At 30.6% G+C, this 19743-nt stretch overlaps 1 protein-coding gene across 2 annotated transcripts; it reads right to left on the bottom strand.

Annotated features, from left to right (window-relative positions):
• Nucleotides 1–2218: 2218 nt before the first annotated feature.
• LOC106672797 (glycerophosphocholine phosphodiesterase GPCPD1-like) lies at nt 2219–17706 on the bottom strand. Of its 2 annotated transcripts, none has more exons than XM_014404504.2 (15): nt 17472–17706; nt 13019–13290; nt 12784–12953; nt 12554–12717; nt 12355–12492; nt 12180–12290; nt 10323–10488; nt 9985–10126; nt 9689–9917; nt 7956–8111; nt 5322–5452; nt 3821–3956; nt 3435–3595; nt 3232–3373; nt 2219–3159 (listed from the first exon to the last, which is right to left on the bottom strand). In XM_014404504.2, the coding sequence occupies exons 2-15, from the start codon at nt 13273–13275 to the stop codon at nt 2995–2997; spliced, it is 2268 nt and encodes a 755-aa protein (XP_014259990.1). In that variant the 5' UTR covers nt 13276–13290; nt 17472–17706; the 3' UTR covers nt 2219–2994. The 2 variants fall into 2 exon arrangements, with proteins under 2 accessions (XP_014259990.1, XP_014259991.1); XM_014404505.2 differs by having other exon boundaries at nt 3232–3328.
• Nucleotides 17707–19743: the final 2037 nt, after the last annotated feature.

Raw genomic sequence — 19743 nt, 5'->3', positions numbered from 1 at the left:
TTTTAAAAAATAATTGATTATTGCTTTATCATTTAGGCAGTAAATGTATATCAATGTTATTGTGAAGACCTTTTTCAAATTGACTTTTTGGACAATAATGATTTTTTTAAGAGAAAAATAAAAATCCGCCCTCTGCATGATAGGTAAGTTTATTGAATCATTGAAATACATTTCTCTTGGTAGTAAATCTTTTTGTTTCTCAAAAACACTTTTTCTGCATTATAACTGCTGTATTGAGGAGAAATTTAATTGAAGATACATATTTTATCCTCAGTTACATATGCACAACCTAAAATTTTGGCCTATTTTGGTAACATACGCCTATATTTGGATGGATCTTATCTTTAATTTCATAAAATCAATGTATATATGCATTACTTATATGATGTATTTTGCTTTTTAAATTTCAGTAGTTCAAAATTAAATAATAATTTCTGTAAAGTACGGGTGGGTATTTTGATAGGCTTCTTTCTTTTAAATTTGAAATATTTGGTAACGAACCTATTTCTTCTAAGTATTTTTGGGCTTTGTACATAAAGATGGTAAATTTTGGATGGATTTGGTAGAGGTTAACGGTATATTCACATAGTTCACTTCCTGTTAAAGGATGTCACATTATATCTCAGGTTAATGTAAAACTGAGGACAAGATTTTGAGTTGGGGGAAGACTGGGTTCACTCAGCTAAAATACTGACTACAGGGCTACTTAAAAATGCCCTTGTACTTATTCTTAGAGCTTTATTATGAATAGGTTTTCTACCGTTGGGGTCGTATTGTTTTTAGCCAAATCATATGCTATTGAGCCATAATCTATTCTTGATCGCATAAACACCTTATCAAACTTAATCATTGTAAGCCTATTTACTCCCCATCACCACCAGACGTTACCCAAAATGTGAATATGTGGTAGAGGAAGAGGCCAACCAGAAAAACTTCACTTCTAGTCATGCTTTCGGTATATATATTACCTTCATCAGGACTTCAAATATAAACTTTTAGAACAGTATGGGTGAAAACTACATGACTACAAAGCAAATGTAAACACCACTAGCCAAATGTAGTTTTCACCCTTATTGTACCAAAAGTTTACATTCGAAGTTCTGATGAAGTAACAAATCTAGCGAAAGCATGACTAGAATTGAAGTTTTTTTGGCTGGCCTCTTCCCCGATCCTCCTCCACCACATCATTATTGTAGGCCAATAATCCACATATCATCCAAAATGTAAGTATATCTTTTAATCTATCATTTCAAATTATCAATTATAATTTCAACCAAAATCTTACATAAAAAGATTAATTAATATTTAATTTTCTGTCAAACAAAACCCCTAAGTTTTTATTGATTGATGTTTATAATGCTGCTGTTGTTAGTTGTGATGTGTTAGTGCTGCTCGTAGAAATTTTTCAGCTCTATCCAGATTATTATGAGCAGTGAATAAGGCTAAATCAATCTACAAACAATGCGAACTTTATTTCCTATTACTTACACTATCGTGGAAGTCTACAGTGTCATTTATCACAACTAAGAAAAATATAGGACTTAAAAGCACACCCTTGGGGAATCCAATTAGCAAGGGAAAAAGAATTGTCGTAGTCACAACCAACACTCCACCCTAAATGTCCTATTCTGCATTTTGCCATTTACTCCATTTTTTGTAAGTTTTCTGTTTCAATGTGCAGTAAATAATTTGAGTAAATATGGAAATAATTACTGAATTTGTAAATAATTGCAATTTTTTTACCACACGTTCAGATTTTATTTATTTTAATAATATGCTTTAAAACATTTTATGTATAAATATATATGAAAATATCTTTTTACAATTGTGCAATTATTTGTTATTATCACAAATAAATTTAATACATAAGTAAAAAAAAGAAGTGAATTTCATTTTTTATTCACTTCCATACTACCTCCACATGTTTTTTTAAATTTATTTAGTGTTAGTGAATATATAGAAATATACATTAGTCAATTTTTTCATAATATATGGGCGGGCTAGATAAATATTGCTGGTTTGCTTAACCTGACTTTCCACCATATACATACACAAAAATCTAGTCAATTATTTGAGCAATATTTTAATTATATTAAAAATTATATATTATTTATCTTTAAAAAAACAACACATTTTGGGAAGGTCTTTAAAAATCAGTGTGGTAACGAATGTGTTAACTAAGAAAAAAAGGTAAAGTACAATCAAATAAAAGACAATGTAGAGTTAGATTAAATTATTTTTATAATATCACAATCTTATATAATCAATACCTAGTTCTGAAACTGTATTCTTGGCTTTTGTGTAATTTCAATATTTTTTTATAATTTTTCTTTTTAAGGAATACGACACAACTACCTTAGACATTTAATATCAAATAACAAATTAAAATAATATGAAAGCATTTGATAATACATTTGTAGAGTAATACAATTTTTTAAAAGTGAATTTAATATTTTATGGATGCATTTTGGATTTCATAAATGTCATTTAACATTTTAGATCTCATCTGTAATACATAGTAATATTTCCTCTAATTAATAAAATACTAATGACCACATGTATGGATGAAATAAACATGATTTTATTTCTTTGAAACATGGTCTTTTGTACTTTTTCAAAATAAATTCTTTGGAAAAACTTACTTTCTTCCTAGAATATTATTGCAACAACTTGGCTTATTTTCTTATGTGTACTAAACAATTAAAGGAACTAATTATTTATACAAACAACTGAATCAAACATACACGTAGCTGTAGCAGATAATATATGCCATATATCACTATTTATTAACATTTTGTATGGAACCCTAAATTAAGCAATACTTTCGATATATAACAACAATAAAAGACTAAGACCCTTTTGTGCCAAGAAGAATAAAAGGCTTAATTTAGTTCCATTGACATTTAATAATGACCTAAAAATTAAGAGGCACTTAAAATGTTTTTCTTTTTTTTTTTTTCTTTCAGTAATTGTTATTCCTTATGCTTATAGACATCATGAGGCCGTTTCCTGATTTCCTAAATTGATAGATGAGCTGTGACCAATGCCATCTTGGGTCCAATGAGAAATATTAGAAGGCATAGAAGGAGGACGATCAGGATTGGCCGCTGCATCGATATCTAAGAAATAATTTCCTTGCACATTCGACTGAACTGGCACCTAATAAGAATTCAAAAAGGCGGTGAATAAATTTTAAATGAACAGTTGGATGAGAGATGCAGAAGAACAAACCTCCGGAGACTGGGGTGAAGGGTGGAGATATTCATCCACAGATGCTCTGCTGGCCGCAGCCCTGATTTGAACTCTTTCTGATTCCCTGGCTTCTAACCTAAATATACTTTCTTTAACTTCTTTATTGCTATACTGATCAATCCTGAAATTGATTGAATAATTATGTGTGCTCTTTATTTTACAATAAACATAAATTCTCTTACTTATCATAAATAACTGCATGTATGCCAAGATCTTTCAAATGTTTAATTGTTGCAGTGTCATTGTTATCATCCCCCCAGCAAAACAAAACCAAACCGGCTCTTTTCACTAAATTCACTTGGGAGGAGTCTCTCAAAAGATCTTCAGTATGTACATTTATTCCCTGTAAAAAACGATAATAGATTAAATATGTTTCAGTTTAAGTATAAGCTTGCAAATGAATTAAAATAAATAATTATTGATAGTTGAGTGAGCGAGAAACAGAAATAGAGATTGAAAGTGAGTAGAGAGAAACAAAGGTAGATAGATGAAAGAGATTTATTACATTGCAATATTTAAAAAATAAAACATTGTAAAAGTCTGTTTTAAGGAATGCTAGAAATATTACCAAAATGTCCATCCCAACTGCATAGTGAACAGCCATAGGTACATTTTGGCATCTAGGATCATGATAAGCTGGATACTTGTCTGTAATCCCCTGTGTCAAAAACATAACAGGGTATCTGTTTTGTTTAAGGCGGATCCTGAAATAATAAAAGAAAACATGTTAACCTTGTGCATAGACAATGACCAATATAGCTGATCCTGTTAAGGAAAAGACCCTGAAAAAGAGACGATTTTAATAAATTATTTCTAATCGATAACATTAACTTCAATCATTGAGCTCAAAATTCCTAAACAGCTGAAGAAAACCTATGAATCTTAACTAGTTAGACATCCAAAAAATATATGTAAAATGAAATAAAAAGCAATCGTCAACTCCCCCCCTGTTGTTCAGTAATGTTTGCCTTAAATAAAAATGGAATATTTCAATTTGACTAAAAATTTGTTTTGGTATTAGAATTGAATTAATTATAAATTAAAAAATTGCTTTGAATCTGACATAAAAAGTAAATTTCACTGGAAATATAATAATGAATGTTTTCCTTCCAAATATATCATAAATCTTTATACTTACCACCTTACCACTCACCCCTTGTTATCATTCTAAGGAATAAAAAATAAGTGAAGATGGCAACAGATTTAGATATTTTGTCATAAAGCAAATAAAAGAACTTCAATCTGATGTCTTGTATTAAAGGTTTAATATCAACAAAGTCTTTAGTTCCCATTGTTTATGATGTCAAGCAGAGAAAAATCACATTTTAAAATTTTCTCAATTTAATTTTTTTAATCATAAAATCTCTTTAGTGTTACAAATCATCTTTTTTAATTGCCTTTGACAATTCCATTTAACAATACAGAGGTGACTTTTTATTCACTCTGCTGTTTGCTTTTCTTTAATGATACTGAAGAATTCATTAATAAGCTTTGCTTTATTACAAAATGTGTGATACCATCCTTTAAATCAAAAGAATAACCTATAATTAACAAAGTTCTCTAAAAAATTGTTAATATTCTTATAGAAATTAATTTGGTTCAATTTAATTCTATAAAATTAAAACATAAGTTTCTATATACTAGAAAAAAATTGCATCTTTGCTATTAAAAAAAAACTTTAAAAAAAGTTTTTGTAAGCATTATTGTTCTAGTTGCAGTATATAGTTCTAGTTGTTATTAATTTAAAGTTTTATGAGGGAAAAAATAAAAACTGTAAAATTAATCCTAATAATATGCAAGTTAATTAAATTCAGCAATTTGATCAATACAAATTGTGTCTTGGACCACCCAAAATACTTTTCCTCAGACAAGTTTTGTGTTCTGTCAATCTGATGAGTCCAAATAGTATTGATCAAAATACTTGCTAAAAAATTAATTGCACTTTCAAATCCTTGCAAGTATTAATCAGAAATTGTATGAAATATTCCATTTTTTTACATTCAAGAAAAGCCCTTACAAACTCTCACAAATAAATATACATGAGTTATAAAACACAATATATTACTAACATAGTACAGATGTCTGGATGGAAGCAAGAAAATATGATATTCCTTGAACCTGCATGCTGTAGTACTACCTCAAGTACAGTGTCCAAGTATAGATTGAGATCAAATGGGTGGTATAATTCATAAGTACCATCCTGAAATCATAATAAACATCATGTGTATCCCTCTATACGCGAGATAGAGAGAGGAATTTACGCTGCTGAAAGATTTAACAATTTTCTAAGGTGTGAAATTTTTTTTAAAACGAAATAATCTTTCTGTAACAAATCTTTTTTTTTAACAAGAACATCTAATAGTTTGTATTGGAACAAAACAAACAAACAAAAAATAAAATTAAAGAAAGAAAGACTAGAAAGTAGAATCTGTACTTACCCAAAATTAATTGTAAATAAGTCAGTTACTGGAATTGAATTCATAGTAAAAAAAAAATAAACTGTAGACTCTCATTATTTTTAAGTGATACGTACCAAGCATAACCATGTATAACTAGATCCACGGATAATAGGAAATACCTCGAATTTCTGGATTCAAACTTTTTATTTTATTTGCACATACACTTTCTGTGTCATATATGCCTATTGTCAATGTTATGTATGACCTTATGTACACATATTTCGAGGGTTTTTTCAATAAGAAAATACATGAAGTATATTTCACACAGGAAAACAATATGAACATACATACATCCATAGGTGCACATGTAAACATGGCATCGAAACAAATGATAAAACATTTTAGGGGCTTAAAAAAGAAATATTAAATTTAAGATTTAAAAAAAAAAAAAAAAAAAAAAAAAAAAAAAAAAAAAAAAAAAAAAACGGGGCAAATGCAGATGAGTGAAATTGCGGATAATAAGAGTCTACTCTATTTCAGAATTATTAAGACAAGAATTTTCTCTGCGTGCACAAATGATCAAATTCATAATTCTCAACCATTTCTTGTACAAAGACAGATCTTGTTAATACTATCAAAAGTTATATTTTGTTCTAAAGATTGGTTACATGATTTTTATAAATCTACAGAAATAGTATTGTCTTTTCCATCAAACTTTTGTTTGCTCAAACATTAATAATGATTTCCCATGGTACACATGCAATATTTTTTACTAAAGTAAAACATGTCCTGATAAAGATGGAGGGCTTTAAAATCCAACTCCCTTTTGAACTTTGGTACACCGATAAGAGGGGTCAAGTTGCAAAATAATATTATATAAATTTATTCTAAATTACAATGAAAAACTTGCTTTAGAAACATTGGACATCCTAAACATGAAATGTAAATAGTTAAACAAACAAGTAGAACAAGACAAATTTTTACCCAATTAGACAACAAAAAAAGTACATATTACAAAAAAAGTTATAAATAGCACACTTAAGTGAAGACAACCTTGTTTTTCCCTAAATATTGTTTTCCTTTAAGATTAATTATACTTTTCAGTCGATTATCAATCATTGTTTTATAACTGAAAACTTTTCTAATCTAATCTCAAATGAGAAACGTTTGATAATGTTTTTGATCTAGAGTGAAGTTTCCATCAACAATTGATTAATATCATCTTATTTGAAAGTTTAATTCAGATCAAACTTTTTTTTATGTGAAACCAAATAAATACAAATTAAAAATATGTGAAAACAAGTAATTTCAAATGATTTGCTTTTAATCATCTTTTAATCATTTTGATTGGTCAAGACACATTCATGTTCTGTATGTTATTTTCAGTCATGTCCTTTTACATTTGTAATATGGAATGGGGTCTGTTGCCAATTTTATTGTATCTATGTCGGAATAAGACTTTCTGCCATGATGCCCAATGTATTTTTTTTCTCTGCTCTTACTGGTTTTGTAAGTACACCAGTTCTGTACACAATGTCAATTTGTTGTTTTATTAAATAGATTAGTTAGTCATTTTCTATATACGTGAAAGCACAAATGTATGATTCATTATTTGTTTGTACCCTTATTTTTATTAGTTGTGTTCATGTTGTAGCCATTTTTGTATTTGACATGGATAGATTTTAACCAGCTTGTTGTGCACTTCAGTGTTGTGCCTGTGAACCGTTTGATTGGGTCTGTGTGCATGACATTGTTGCTGTGTAATTTTTATATGTGTTGAACTGAGTTTATTGTTTGCTTTGGAATTGATTAGGAAAAGAAAATTTATACTGTTGTTTTTATTTATTGAGGCCAATTTTATATTTTAACAAGGTCTTAAGGTAGTAATATTGTTGTAAGAATAATTCAGTGGTATGGCTGTCTGAACGACATCAAGAAAACAGACATAGTGATGACACACACCAAAAGTGGGCTACATTATCAGGTTCTTATCTTGTATACCACACCACAATGTAACACAATATCAAGTGGTCACGAAGAGCATTAATTTGTTGTTATCAAACCTGATCCCTAAAATGTAGATTTCAGGGTACATATGCATAAGGAAAAAATTTTTTCCCATAAAGAAAGAATGCATTTCAAAATTTAGACCTGAAGTTTTCATTGTAATGACCACTGCAGCTATCATTCACTTTCAAAATTACAATTTCAAAAAAGTTAAAATCTTGAAAATTTTAATCGTTCTCTACCTCTAAAATCTATAATAAGATTTCTTATAAATAAAAATTTCAAAATTATAATCACCTTCAATTGCATTGTCCATTTAATTTCAATGTTGAAGCCAACACTTGGATCCAAGATTTCCAGAGCTTGTTGCAATGTTGGGAAGGGTTGGTGTTCTTCAAGGTGTTCATCTGAAAATCTGCTATTGCCCGTGGTATTTTCACGAATGTGATAAAGCTAGAAAAACAAATAATAAAACTATGCAATGCTCTGGAAATTTTTTAATTGTTTTAAATATAAATTCTGGCATAGAATAAATATTCTTGAATAAAGTCTCATGCATCAAGCAGCGTTAACAGAAATTATCTAAGCAATAAACAAATAGAAAAAAAATTCAACAGTGCTTAGTATACTCAATGCCGCATTTCATTTATCAAATTACATTTCATTCAACATAGTGGCAAACTGTAAGGTTTTGTGTAAATATAAATATCTTTTAAATTGAATCTTAAAGTTGAGAATGAAGACAGAAAGAGAGGAAAGAATAAAGAGTGAGAAGATACAATATTATGTGGAGAGTTTAAGCATTTCCACAAGGTTTCTGATTTATTTACAAGTCCTAATCACAAGGCAATAATAATATAACTTGTAAACAAAACAAAGTGTGCTGGATAATGTCACTTTACTGATACAAGAGGCAATTATGTTGCAGTTCACAGCTTAAAATTAAAAGTAAAACACACAGTTGTTATGAGTCAGAATGTACTGACAGTTCGAAGTAGGAGAAAACAAAGTGCTGGTATATAAAAACTTAGCTGCATTAAAAAATTTAGTTGGAAAACAGGAAAATTATCATTATTGTTAGTATTAATCATAAACAATCTAGATCAAGACTTAATTCATAATACATTTGGAACTGTAAGTACATAAAAAAACCCATTATAATACAAAAATGAAAATCAAAGCATGTACTTTTTATAAATTCAAATTAAACAATAGTGATGAATAAGTAAAAAACTGCAAAATCGTTAATAAACTTTACTTCATAAATTTGAAGAAAGAAAAAAACGAAAGCCAAGAAATAAAACTCGAATATCATACAGCATGCAAATGAAAAAAAGTTGAACATTTTGATTTCAAAATAACGGATTTGATGGGTTGCTAATAGTGAAATGGCATCTTAATTGGAGAGGATGCAAGGACAGGCAAGTAAACAGCCCATCGCTTACCGTCCCATCATCCTCTTCGGTCTCTTTAAAGTGTAGTACTTTACTGGGCAAAGGCCCCTCACTTATATCCTGTCCAACATACCGTACTTTTAACATAAAAGGGTACAATTTTCAAGAAAAATAAATACATTGTTTAAAGCTTTGAGATGATACATAGAATAGCCAATAATAAAATAAAAATGAATGTGTCATTAAAAATTATTGCAATATCAATTATTATAATTGATATAATTATAATGCCTTACTGAATAAAATAAATGTTTTTTTTTTTTGGTCATTTTTTGGGGTATTTTTCTATTTCTTGGAGTGAAAATTATTGATTAATTAATTAATTGTCAACTAAAATTAATTATTCCAAACAAAATAAGTTAATTTTTTCTAACTTACATATAGAAAATGTTAATCAGTATAACTTCGAAATTAAAGCAGATAATTAAAAGAAAGGAAAAAATTAATTAATAATTAATTTAATTAACAAAAAATTAAAATAAATAAAATATTAATTTAATTATTATAATACTATTATACTCAATTTTGATGTTTAAATGAATTTACAAGCATAATTTTCATATTATTTATATATACCTTTAGTCTTTGCAGTTGTTCAAGAGAAAGATCTTTGACTGGAAGTTGTATCATTTCATCTGGTATTTGCATCGCCTTTTTCCGTTTCATGGAAATCGCAACATAGAAATCATGATACAACACAGGAATGAGATCTCTCGAGAGTTGAACATCAAACTCTACGAAGTCAGCACCATGAGAAGCTGCACTTTTCAGGGAAGCAATCGTGTTTTCCCTTACTTCTGCACATCTTCAATACAGCAGAAATTATTTTCAATTGTAATATTTCAATCTACAGTACAAAATAATCCACATACTGTTTAATGTCTCCTTTAAAAGAAGTGCCAGAACCCCTATGACCAACATCTAATCCATGCCAAGATTCCTTCCACTGCCGATGTAAGGAATAGCTTAAGTTGCATGTGTAATTTGGTGTAGGTCTTATGACAAGGTAGTCGACTATAAAACCAATTTAAAAGACCAATGAACGAATAAAAAATGGGAAAAATTATTAAAACCCAAAACTAATGCCTGTAGAAATTTGTTTCTGCTAAATTTTAAGAACAAATACACTCTAAAATGAAATAAACAATCTCCAGTTTCTATACCATTTTTATGTTGTCAACAATAATTGCAGTAAAAAATAAAATATTACCTGTCACTTGTCCAATTGGTCGATGGCGCACGCTGGTAATCGGGATTGCTATTTGCCCTTCACTTCTGTTCATTGAGCTTGGAAGGATGTAGCTGAACCCAAAGTGGCATGGCGGCTCATCTTCGCATGTCCGTGTTGGATAAGCGTAGAAGTCCATCAACACTGCCTGCATTCACAGCATTCTTCACTAATCCTATATGCTACCAAATAGTGTATATGCCCATGAGAACTTATGCAAAACCAACAGCAAATCCAAATTATGAAATCCCGATTTAACTTCTTCTTCATACGAGCTCTTTTAATTGAAATTTTAATAGAAATTGAGATTGAGAAAACATACTAAATTACACATAAGTTCTTTTATTCATGAAACTGTCACTTTTCTCTATAATACTAGCAAGTTCCCAAAAATAAAAATAAAATTGTTGAAAAACAAAACAATACAAAATTTTCTACTATCAGCGGTGCATTTTTCCCTTTGTGGACACAAACAATTTCTATAACTAATCTTAAATATTTTTGTACTACTGTGTCTTAACTTCTTTTATGAAATCCTGAATTGTGCTTGAATCTACCCCTGAAATGATTTTTGATTTATTCAGACCATGAAATTTTGGACGATACAAATCTAATGCATTAATAATCATAACTTGTTACTATAAAGAATAGAAAATGAATAGATTTTTTTCAGTTCCAATGAAATTCTGCTGTTGTAATTATAAAATGAAATTTTTGACAAATCTTGAAAATTACAGTATGTAAACTTCAGCATATAACAATGGAAACTGTTTGTTACATGTTACAAGAGTACCATAGAGTCTACAAATGTTTACATCTTTAATACGGTGACTTTGCATGGTGCAACATGTGTCATGCCAGCCTTCTAGGTGTTAGTCACAGTGCAGGTCACAGTCTGTGTCCCGTTTATACTTTTTAAACTTCCCATCCACTTCACCCACTATTTGAAATTCTAGGTGTTAGTCACAGTGCAGGTCACAGTCTGTGTCCCGTTTATACTTTTTAAACTTCCCATCCACTTCACCCACTATTTGAAATTCTAGGGCCGTCTCACAATGGGTGAAAATGTCACTGGCTCTGGTTATTTGAATTGTTTAACATTTATTCTGTGAAAACCACATAATGTGCTTTTCTGGGTTCTCATTTGGTATGGGTTTTTTTTACCAAAAATTAAATTGAAAGTTTTAGAAGGGTGCCTTGTTAAAGGAAATTTAACGCTTTTCAATTTTTTCTTCTCCCCAAAAATGAATTTTAAGAGCTATGAGTAGATTTATGACAAAAACCATGGGAAGTTTAAATAAACATAAAATGTGGAATATCTGCGAAAGGGTTGAGAATCGGACCATGGTTCATGCAAACTTTTTGGAGCTGTACAGGTAGTGAACCACCTTGTATATCACCTATACATATATATCTCACTGCAAACTAAGGATTAATGAAGGTCTAATATAAAAAAGTCACAAATATATTGTGTATAAAAAAACGAGAAATTGTGTTTATTCATTCCCCCATATGTTGTAAGTTAAACCGTCCATTTACTCTTTGTAAAAACAAATGTTAATACAAACTTAGTTGTACAAGTAGTGAACCACCCAGTATATCACCTATACATATATACCTCACTTCAAACTAAGGATTAATGAAGGCCTAATATAAAAAAAGTCACATAAATATATTGTGTATACAAATGAGAAATTGTGTTTATTCATTCCCCCCATACTTTGTAAGTTAAACTGTCCATTTACTCACTAGACGTTTACTCATTACTTTCATTAAATTCACTATAACTTAACTTTTTATTTTAAATTATTAGATTAAACTAGTCATGTAGTTACTTACCACAAGATCTAAGTTGGTCACAAGGACTTGAAATACTATGAAGTCTTCCTTGCTGTATACTCTTCCAAACTGCTCTTGGAATTTAAATATCCTTTCGCTTGCATTAAGAACCTCAAAAAGTCAAATGTAAGTTAGTTTTTATGATGAGTTATATAGAAAAGAAAGCAGAACTTACAGCGATTTCTGTTATTGGCCAGCCTTCTTTTTTGTCTGAAATATCCATTGTTTCAAGGCTCAGGCCATCATCAGCCATTTCAGGCTGGGTTAGGCTATTCGCTCGAGAAAGATTGATCGGGGTTACTTTAATAAATATCTGCAATGATTGAGTTTAAATTACTACTTCTTTCTTTTAAAAACAATGATAATAAACGTACATCTTTATCTTTTAACTTTGATTTCCAAATTTGAAGATGTTCGCCAAACAGTTTCAACTGGATAGCGGTTTCTGTTGTAAGCCACCCTCTGTCAAGTTTTTCTTTATTGTCATAAAATCCCATCACTTCAACTTCAGCCGGCCTTTCAGGGCAATTGTACATCACTAAAAAAAATTTTTTTACATATTGTTTTGATATTATTTAAAGCTAGTAGCAAAATTGCAACAAACTTTTTTTAGGTATAAATCTTGGTTGTCTATTCGTTTCCCATCTTCTAACTATATGATGTTTCTGTAAAATTCTACTTCCATCGGGCTCTACTAAAACACATATCACATATCGATACTCCACATCCAGGTTTGTAGGGAGCTTTACTGTGCCGGTCCAAACTGTATCATTTCTTGAAAAATACAGGCACGATGAAACACACCTTTAAGTAAACACACTCAAAACATAATCACATACCCATCATCATCTTTTTCCTTAGAAAGGACGAATACTTCATCATGTTTCCAATTACCTAGTACATCACAGTTCCCAGTGACACACATGGTCTCCCCTGGATTGAGATCGGCTCTGACTTTGAAGACCCATTTTCTTTTGGGAGGAATTTTTTCAATGTCAAATGGTTCAAAGTCTTCGTCTTGTTTATCTCTAACTGAGTCATCAATAGAACTTGCTTTTTTCTTTAAGTAGGCTTCATTATTCCACCAACGCATCATCTTTCAATAGATTTTCTACAAGGCAAAAGTAATTACAAACAATTTGTCACATTGATAGCACACAACAATATAACCAATTGTTAACAGGATTATTCAAAATTTGTGTACAAAATGATTACTATCACCTTTACAAGTGGGATAAAATTCCAATTTTTATCTTTTCATTTGTATTATTACTAAGCTTCTTAATCGATCTGAATGTCAAATTTTAAAGGTTTTCCTCTGAGCTTAGTAATAAGTAACTCCTACTTCACAATTACTACAAATATATTATAATTATAAAAAATATAACCTAACTCTTCACAAAATTAATTTTGTAATGTTAAAAACCTAAGCATACAATTAATCTATTATTACAATTAAATTGTAGAGAATTTGTTTTAAATTTAATGAAGAATGACGTGAAATAATATTACAAATAAATAAAAAAATTGTTACTAAACAGAAAATCACAGGTGATAATGGACAATGATAATTAAAAATTACATTAATTACTTAAAATGGAACTTAACTTATGAACCTGGGCTATGTAATAAATTTGTTTTTACAATTTTTCTTGCATGAAATCATTCACTGCAAACTTACTGAGACTCATCTCAGTGAAAGCAGCTTTATCTTTCAATAAGGTTTTTTAAATTTTTTTTTAGTTGAATATAAAAAGAAATCAAGTTGAGAAAACAAACAGCTCAATGTTTTGTTATTTCATTTAAGAAAATCTTTGTGTACTCAGTTGTTTTAAATGAAATTAAAAAATCTAATTAAAAAGAAAGAAGAAAAACTACATAAATTCATCAATTATTTTTAAAGTAAAAATCTTGTGAAAAGTTGTGATTTGTAATAACTATTAATTAATCAATTAAGCAATTATGGAAATTTTCTATGGTAATCTACATAATTAGGGGAAAAAATATTGTACAAATACTCTTAAAATAGACAAGCTGTGGACCAGTCAATTGAAAATTAATTTCCGTTTGAGCAATTACAGAAGTAGTGATTTTATGAAACAATAAAACAAAATGAAAATTATTTTTCCAGTTTTTTTCTCACAAAATTGTTTTCTGTACAAACACAATTTTAACGGATTCTCTTCTGCCCCTCTCTGGGTCCTCGGCAATTGACTTTATTTGTCTGGCCATAACTGCTGGTTCTTGCTTACTCTGGCTCGCTGAGGCCTCTTGGTGAGTCCCAGACAGAATATGGCTGCTTACTGCTCTGGATAGCCCTGGCTTGACTTGAATTTACTGTGATTCATCAAAACCTTTGCTTTCCAAATCATCCCTTTTATACCAGTTTCTCAACCAGAGTAGGGAAGGCAAAAAAAAAAATCAAAAGTCCGTTTGGACCAGCTGGAATGGGGGGGGGAGTTTCCCTTATGCAGCCCACTGATCCCACGTGGGAGGTCCGGCAAAGAAAGATATCGCCCATCCAGTTGACAAAATTATGTTGTCATTATTGTACGAATTGTGTCTGAGACAACCTGTCCATACTAAATAACACTTCAACGTTCATTATTCAGTGGCCAGACTAGTCAGCTAATGAGGTTCTATGGTCTCCAGGTTTGTGGGAAATGTCATTTTGCTCCCTTCTGAGTGGGTGCCCTGTCAGATTTACTGGCTTCTTTCCAATGGTTGTTTGACCTTCTTTAATTTTTTTTTTTTTTAATTATAATTCTAACAACTATCCTAACTTATTCAAAGATAGTGACCAGCTTTATTTAGTTCTTATTTTAAAAAACTGGCAAGGAGTCAAAGAAGCCTGCAATATTTCCATGCCAATTAATGTGCAAACTAGCCAAGAAAGACAAAATTCTGGCCCATAATTTGTCTTATGTTGGGGGAGAGCATAGCATAATTCACAGGAGTGGGGTCTAAGCTGGGGGGTCCTGAACCAATGGCTCTCAATCATGAGCCATTCGCTGTATAATCACACATACTTCAAATGGCAACGAAAAGAACCATTTATTGATTCAAACTACTTTGTATCTTTACTTTATTTCTATGGTAATGAAAAAATTAATTCCTTTTTACTTTTCCAACAAAAATTGAAGCATCCTAGGTTCACTAATTTACTTTGTCATTATTTCCCACCTTATTGATTTTTGCAGTACTGGAACAGTACTGATTTGGAACAGTCACAAGGGCATGTTCCAATCACCTATCCAATGTTAGCTTAATGACACTTTTTTTTTTTAATGGTTTACTGAAAAGTAAAGATAAATTTAACTTTAAAATGTCCTGAATTCCTGCCTTGCTAAGCGAGACAAATTTGATTTTTTAGATTTGCTACTATATTTCAGAGATTCTCTTATTCTTGCCTTATTTGATCACTTCTTTTGAATAGGAGCCAGGCACATTAAACAAATGATCAAAAGTTCTTCATGTTGGCCAATTCAGTATTTAATCTCTATTTAAATTATCTCAGAGTACGGACCATCTAATGACACACACAACACAGCAGGAACGAACCTATCCAAAAACTAATAAAAGAAGTATCTACCTCACATACTTCTACGGCAAAGTCACCGACTGAGAAACAGAACGACTTACCACAACCAAAATTGAAACTCCTTAGTAATAAGGGCTCTTATTAGTAAGCTTGCTCAAATCCTGAGGCCTTCTGTGGCCTAAGGATGCCCACTTAGACAAAATGACAAATTGAAAATTAGGAAACAGTGGTCATGTCAAATGGTCATCGGAAAAAAAAATAGTATATTCCAACACAGCACATGCAGATTCTACAAAGAAGCAGAGGAGACACCAACACACCTACTAACAAACTGTGGCACAACATTTGCTTGCAAGAGAAAGGGTTTTGGGATATACAACATAAATGTGGAAAAAATTCAACTAAGATTCACTGGTGTGCTATAAGTACTAAATGGAGGATACAAAGGTCTCAAAGGGCACAGAATATTACACCTTGAACATTATTATAGCAAGCTTAAATGGCTGCTACGGTGGGCTTTAACCAACACACACAAGAACAGACAATACATCAGTTCTACTTCCAACATAACTACAAGTAAACTGGTTTTTAGAAGAAAAAAAAAAATGTGAAACTGAGTTACTCACTGAGTCGTTTGAAGGACTTTGCAACTGTGGTATACAGCACCACAATAATTGGTAAAGCAATTAAAGCGACAAAGGAAATTAGCGAAAAAGTGCCTAGGATGCTTAAATTCTTAAAGAAAAAGTAAAAAGTGATTACTTTTTATAGTATGAAAATTTATTTAAAGTAGTTTTAATCAATAAATGACTGTGGCCCTAAGGGGGGGGGGGGCAAGGAAGTCATCAAATCACCAAAACCACTAGATTTTTTCCCCCCAAGTTAAACCCTAAAAATCGTTTGAAATTTTAGGAAATCCATCAAGGACTTGTTAGCAGCAATGTAATGAATGAAGAAAGAAAGCCCCATGGACCAATTGATTTGCTTTATTTTCACATCCGGGTACAAAAAAGAAGGCCAAATTCGATATTTTCGAACGGATTAAATAATCTGTGGTCAAAACCAAACCAGTTCTGTATTTAATTGCACCGTGTTGCAAGTAATAATACACGTGGCAATTGATTTCTATTGGCCTGCTGAATAGAACCAATAAAATGCCCTTTGAATAATTGGCCCAATTTGTTTTTATTACGTATTATAGTCATTAAATTTTGAATATAAATGTATCATGTAAATTCTATGTTTACATTTGTAGAATGTATTTTGTAAAAGATCGTTCAGATCTTTTGTTATAATGTTTGATTTAACAATTAAAACCTTAACAACAATAAATATTATTAAGTGTGACGTCAAAGATATTGACCAATGTTTTTTTTTAATAAATGTTTTTTTAAAAATCTGAATCAATTTTTTTAAATGAATACGAGAGAATTTTTATAAAATGGGGCGATAAGATTAGCAAAATGATGAAACGACCAATTGTTTTAACTTCGTTGTAAAAATTGAAAACATCAAAAATAAACAATGGTGTTTGAAATGGTCTTGTTATTGCACTCAACGATAAAATGATGAGACTAAAACAAAGAAAACGATGTTTCGTGTAATTACGGATAAATAAACAATAAAAAAAGTTAAATTCAAGGTGGAAGGTAGAAAACGGACAGACTACTAGGTTATTGAAAACGTGCGTTAAATTGCTCGCAAAGGTTGTTTTAAAAATGTAATGTCAGGAAATGTCAAACGGTACATACCTTAAAAGCCAGGGGGAAAACTGTAGAAATATTTAAAATAAACACTGTCCCGTCTATGGTGACAATTTTGCATTAATCGCTAACAGTATAAAAAAAGGCGGCGGGCACGCATTTTCAATAAGATTCACAGCCGAAATCGTGAGCAAACATTGACATGACACCGTACAAAGTGTAAATGTGCTGTTAGAAAAGTTAAGAGGAAACGGATTGAGTGGAGAACTCCCTCCCACTACCTTTAACATATGACACAAACCGTCCAATCCCTTTACGATCTCTTGTCAGACTTGGCAGGCGCCAAACTCAAAAAGCCCGACTTCGTTCTTCCTTTAAATAAACTCCGGGCGGAAAATAGATCCGGTCTTTGCCTTTTCCACTTCGACGCCAAGTCTACTCGCGTTTTGAGGCAATGGCCAAAAGGAACCTTGAAAGTACCGATAAATCTTTCACTTTAGGCGGAAAATATCTTCCTATACATCTACTTCCCTAAAATAAACGAAAAGAGTAGAGAAAAAAAATCATACTTTCTTACAATTTACAAAATTGTACAAAATGAGTTTGGTTACATATCATTTTCATAATAGCCAATACATACTGTGATTTGTAGAGAGTAAATAATGATTTAATAAAATATCAATTTCAAATACAGAATTTACATACATATAATATTTTATATAGGGCACTCTCAACACAATACACAGCAATAACACATCTAGCATATGTACCGCCGAAGCAAGTACAAAATATTCCAATATATTCAATACACAATATATACAATATACTATATAAATATACAATATACAATATTCCCTTCATCAATACTTCTTGGTTTTCTCATCGGTTTTCGCTACCTTGAAAACTTGGGATTACTCTTGGAAAAAGTGGACTCAGAGAAGTTTTGCATTTTCACGGATAGTCGAGCGTTATCCTACAAATCCAGAATTTCAATATCAGCGCTATCAGTGATTACTTAATAGCTGAAGTTAAAAAAAAAAAAAAGTTATTCGAACTTGGGAAAAGCAGCAAAACAATAGCTCTATGTTGGGTCAAGGGTCACTCAGGAGGTACACACAATGAAAAGGTAGATAGACTGGCAAAAGCTGCTATCGCGAGGACAAAGTCAAATGTGCGGATAAAGAAAGGGGTTTTTAAAAACTACATTCTTACCAATTGTATGAAAAAAATGGCAATTGGATTACAATAGAACGGTGGTAGGAAATTATTATAAAGACCTATTCCCTATAATTAAGAAAAAACCCTGGTACTCTGGGGTCTATAAGGAAAAACATTTTTTCTTTACAAGCTCAGACCTTCACCAAATTGTCCAACATGTGATGTTCCAGAAGACCTAAACCATATAATATTGTTATGTAAAGAGTTTGAGGGTAACAGAAGCATATTATTAGAGAAGCTAGGCAGACTCCAGAATATAAAACACCCTTTCAATTTGGAAACTATTCTGATGTCAGAGGATATAAAAATATATTCCCTTATATACGAATTTCTTAAGAATATTGACACTTTGATATGATAAATCACCACATTAAACTAATATGTAAAGTGGATAGAACAGAGAATACAGTGTAGAAATAAAAGTCTGAATAATAAATTTCAATTTGGTTGCACTTGGCGGCTGGGTCTCGCTCTGTCATCCGGTGAAGGAATTGTATGCATGGCCAATATGAGAAATAAGGAAAAAATGACACATTTACACAGAAAACAAAAACTTTGTGCCCTGAAGATGATCTTATAAAGATCGTAACATTGACATGGTAAAGAAAATGTTTTTCTAATCTTACATCATCATCTCCAAATAATCATAATATTTCATGATTTTTTATTGTAACTTTTATTTATATGTATTGTTCTTGTAAGTAATAGCAAAAGAATTTCACACACAAAATTTGTAGAGAACAACCTCACAACATAAATTATTTGTTTCGATTTATTTAATTCAATTAATTATTGGTTTTATCTAAGCTCTTGATTGAGATGAGAAAGTTAGTGTCCCAGCAGGATTCGAACTCACAACCTTCAGCTCAATACGCTGCTGCTCTAACCACTTGATTTATCGTGATTCTGTAAAAATAATTAATATGATCAAATATGACTGCTAAACATATTTGGATTAATATTTGTTCGTTTTTATTATTTTTTTTAATTTGATATGTTTAATTGTTTATTTCTTATCAATTGTTGTTATTGTGTCCTATTTTTTAAAATTCAAATTACAACTTTATATTTAACAACTAATAACTTTTTATATTTAAACTCA

The sequence above is a fragment of the Cimex lectularius genome, unplaced genomic scaffold (assembly GCF_000648675.2).
Source record: "Cimex lectularius strain Harlan isolate CLEC.00 unplaced genomic scaffold, Clec_2.1 scaffold143, whole genome shotgun sequence".
In the NCBI taxonomy this organism is placed as follows: domain Eukaryota; kingdom Metazoa; phylum Arthropoda; class Insecta; order Hemiptera; family Cimicidae; genus Cimex; species Cimex lectularius.
Note: the sequence above shows the minus strand (reverse complement) of the source record. Positions and strands in the feature narration are given on the sequence as shown.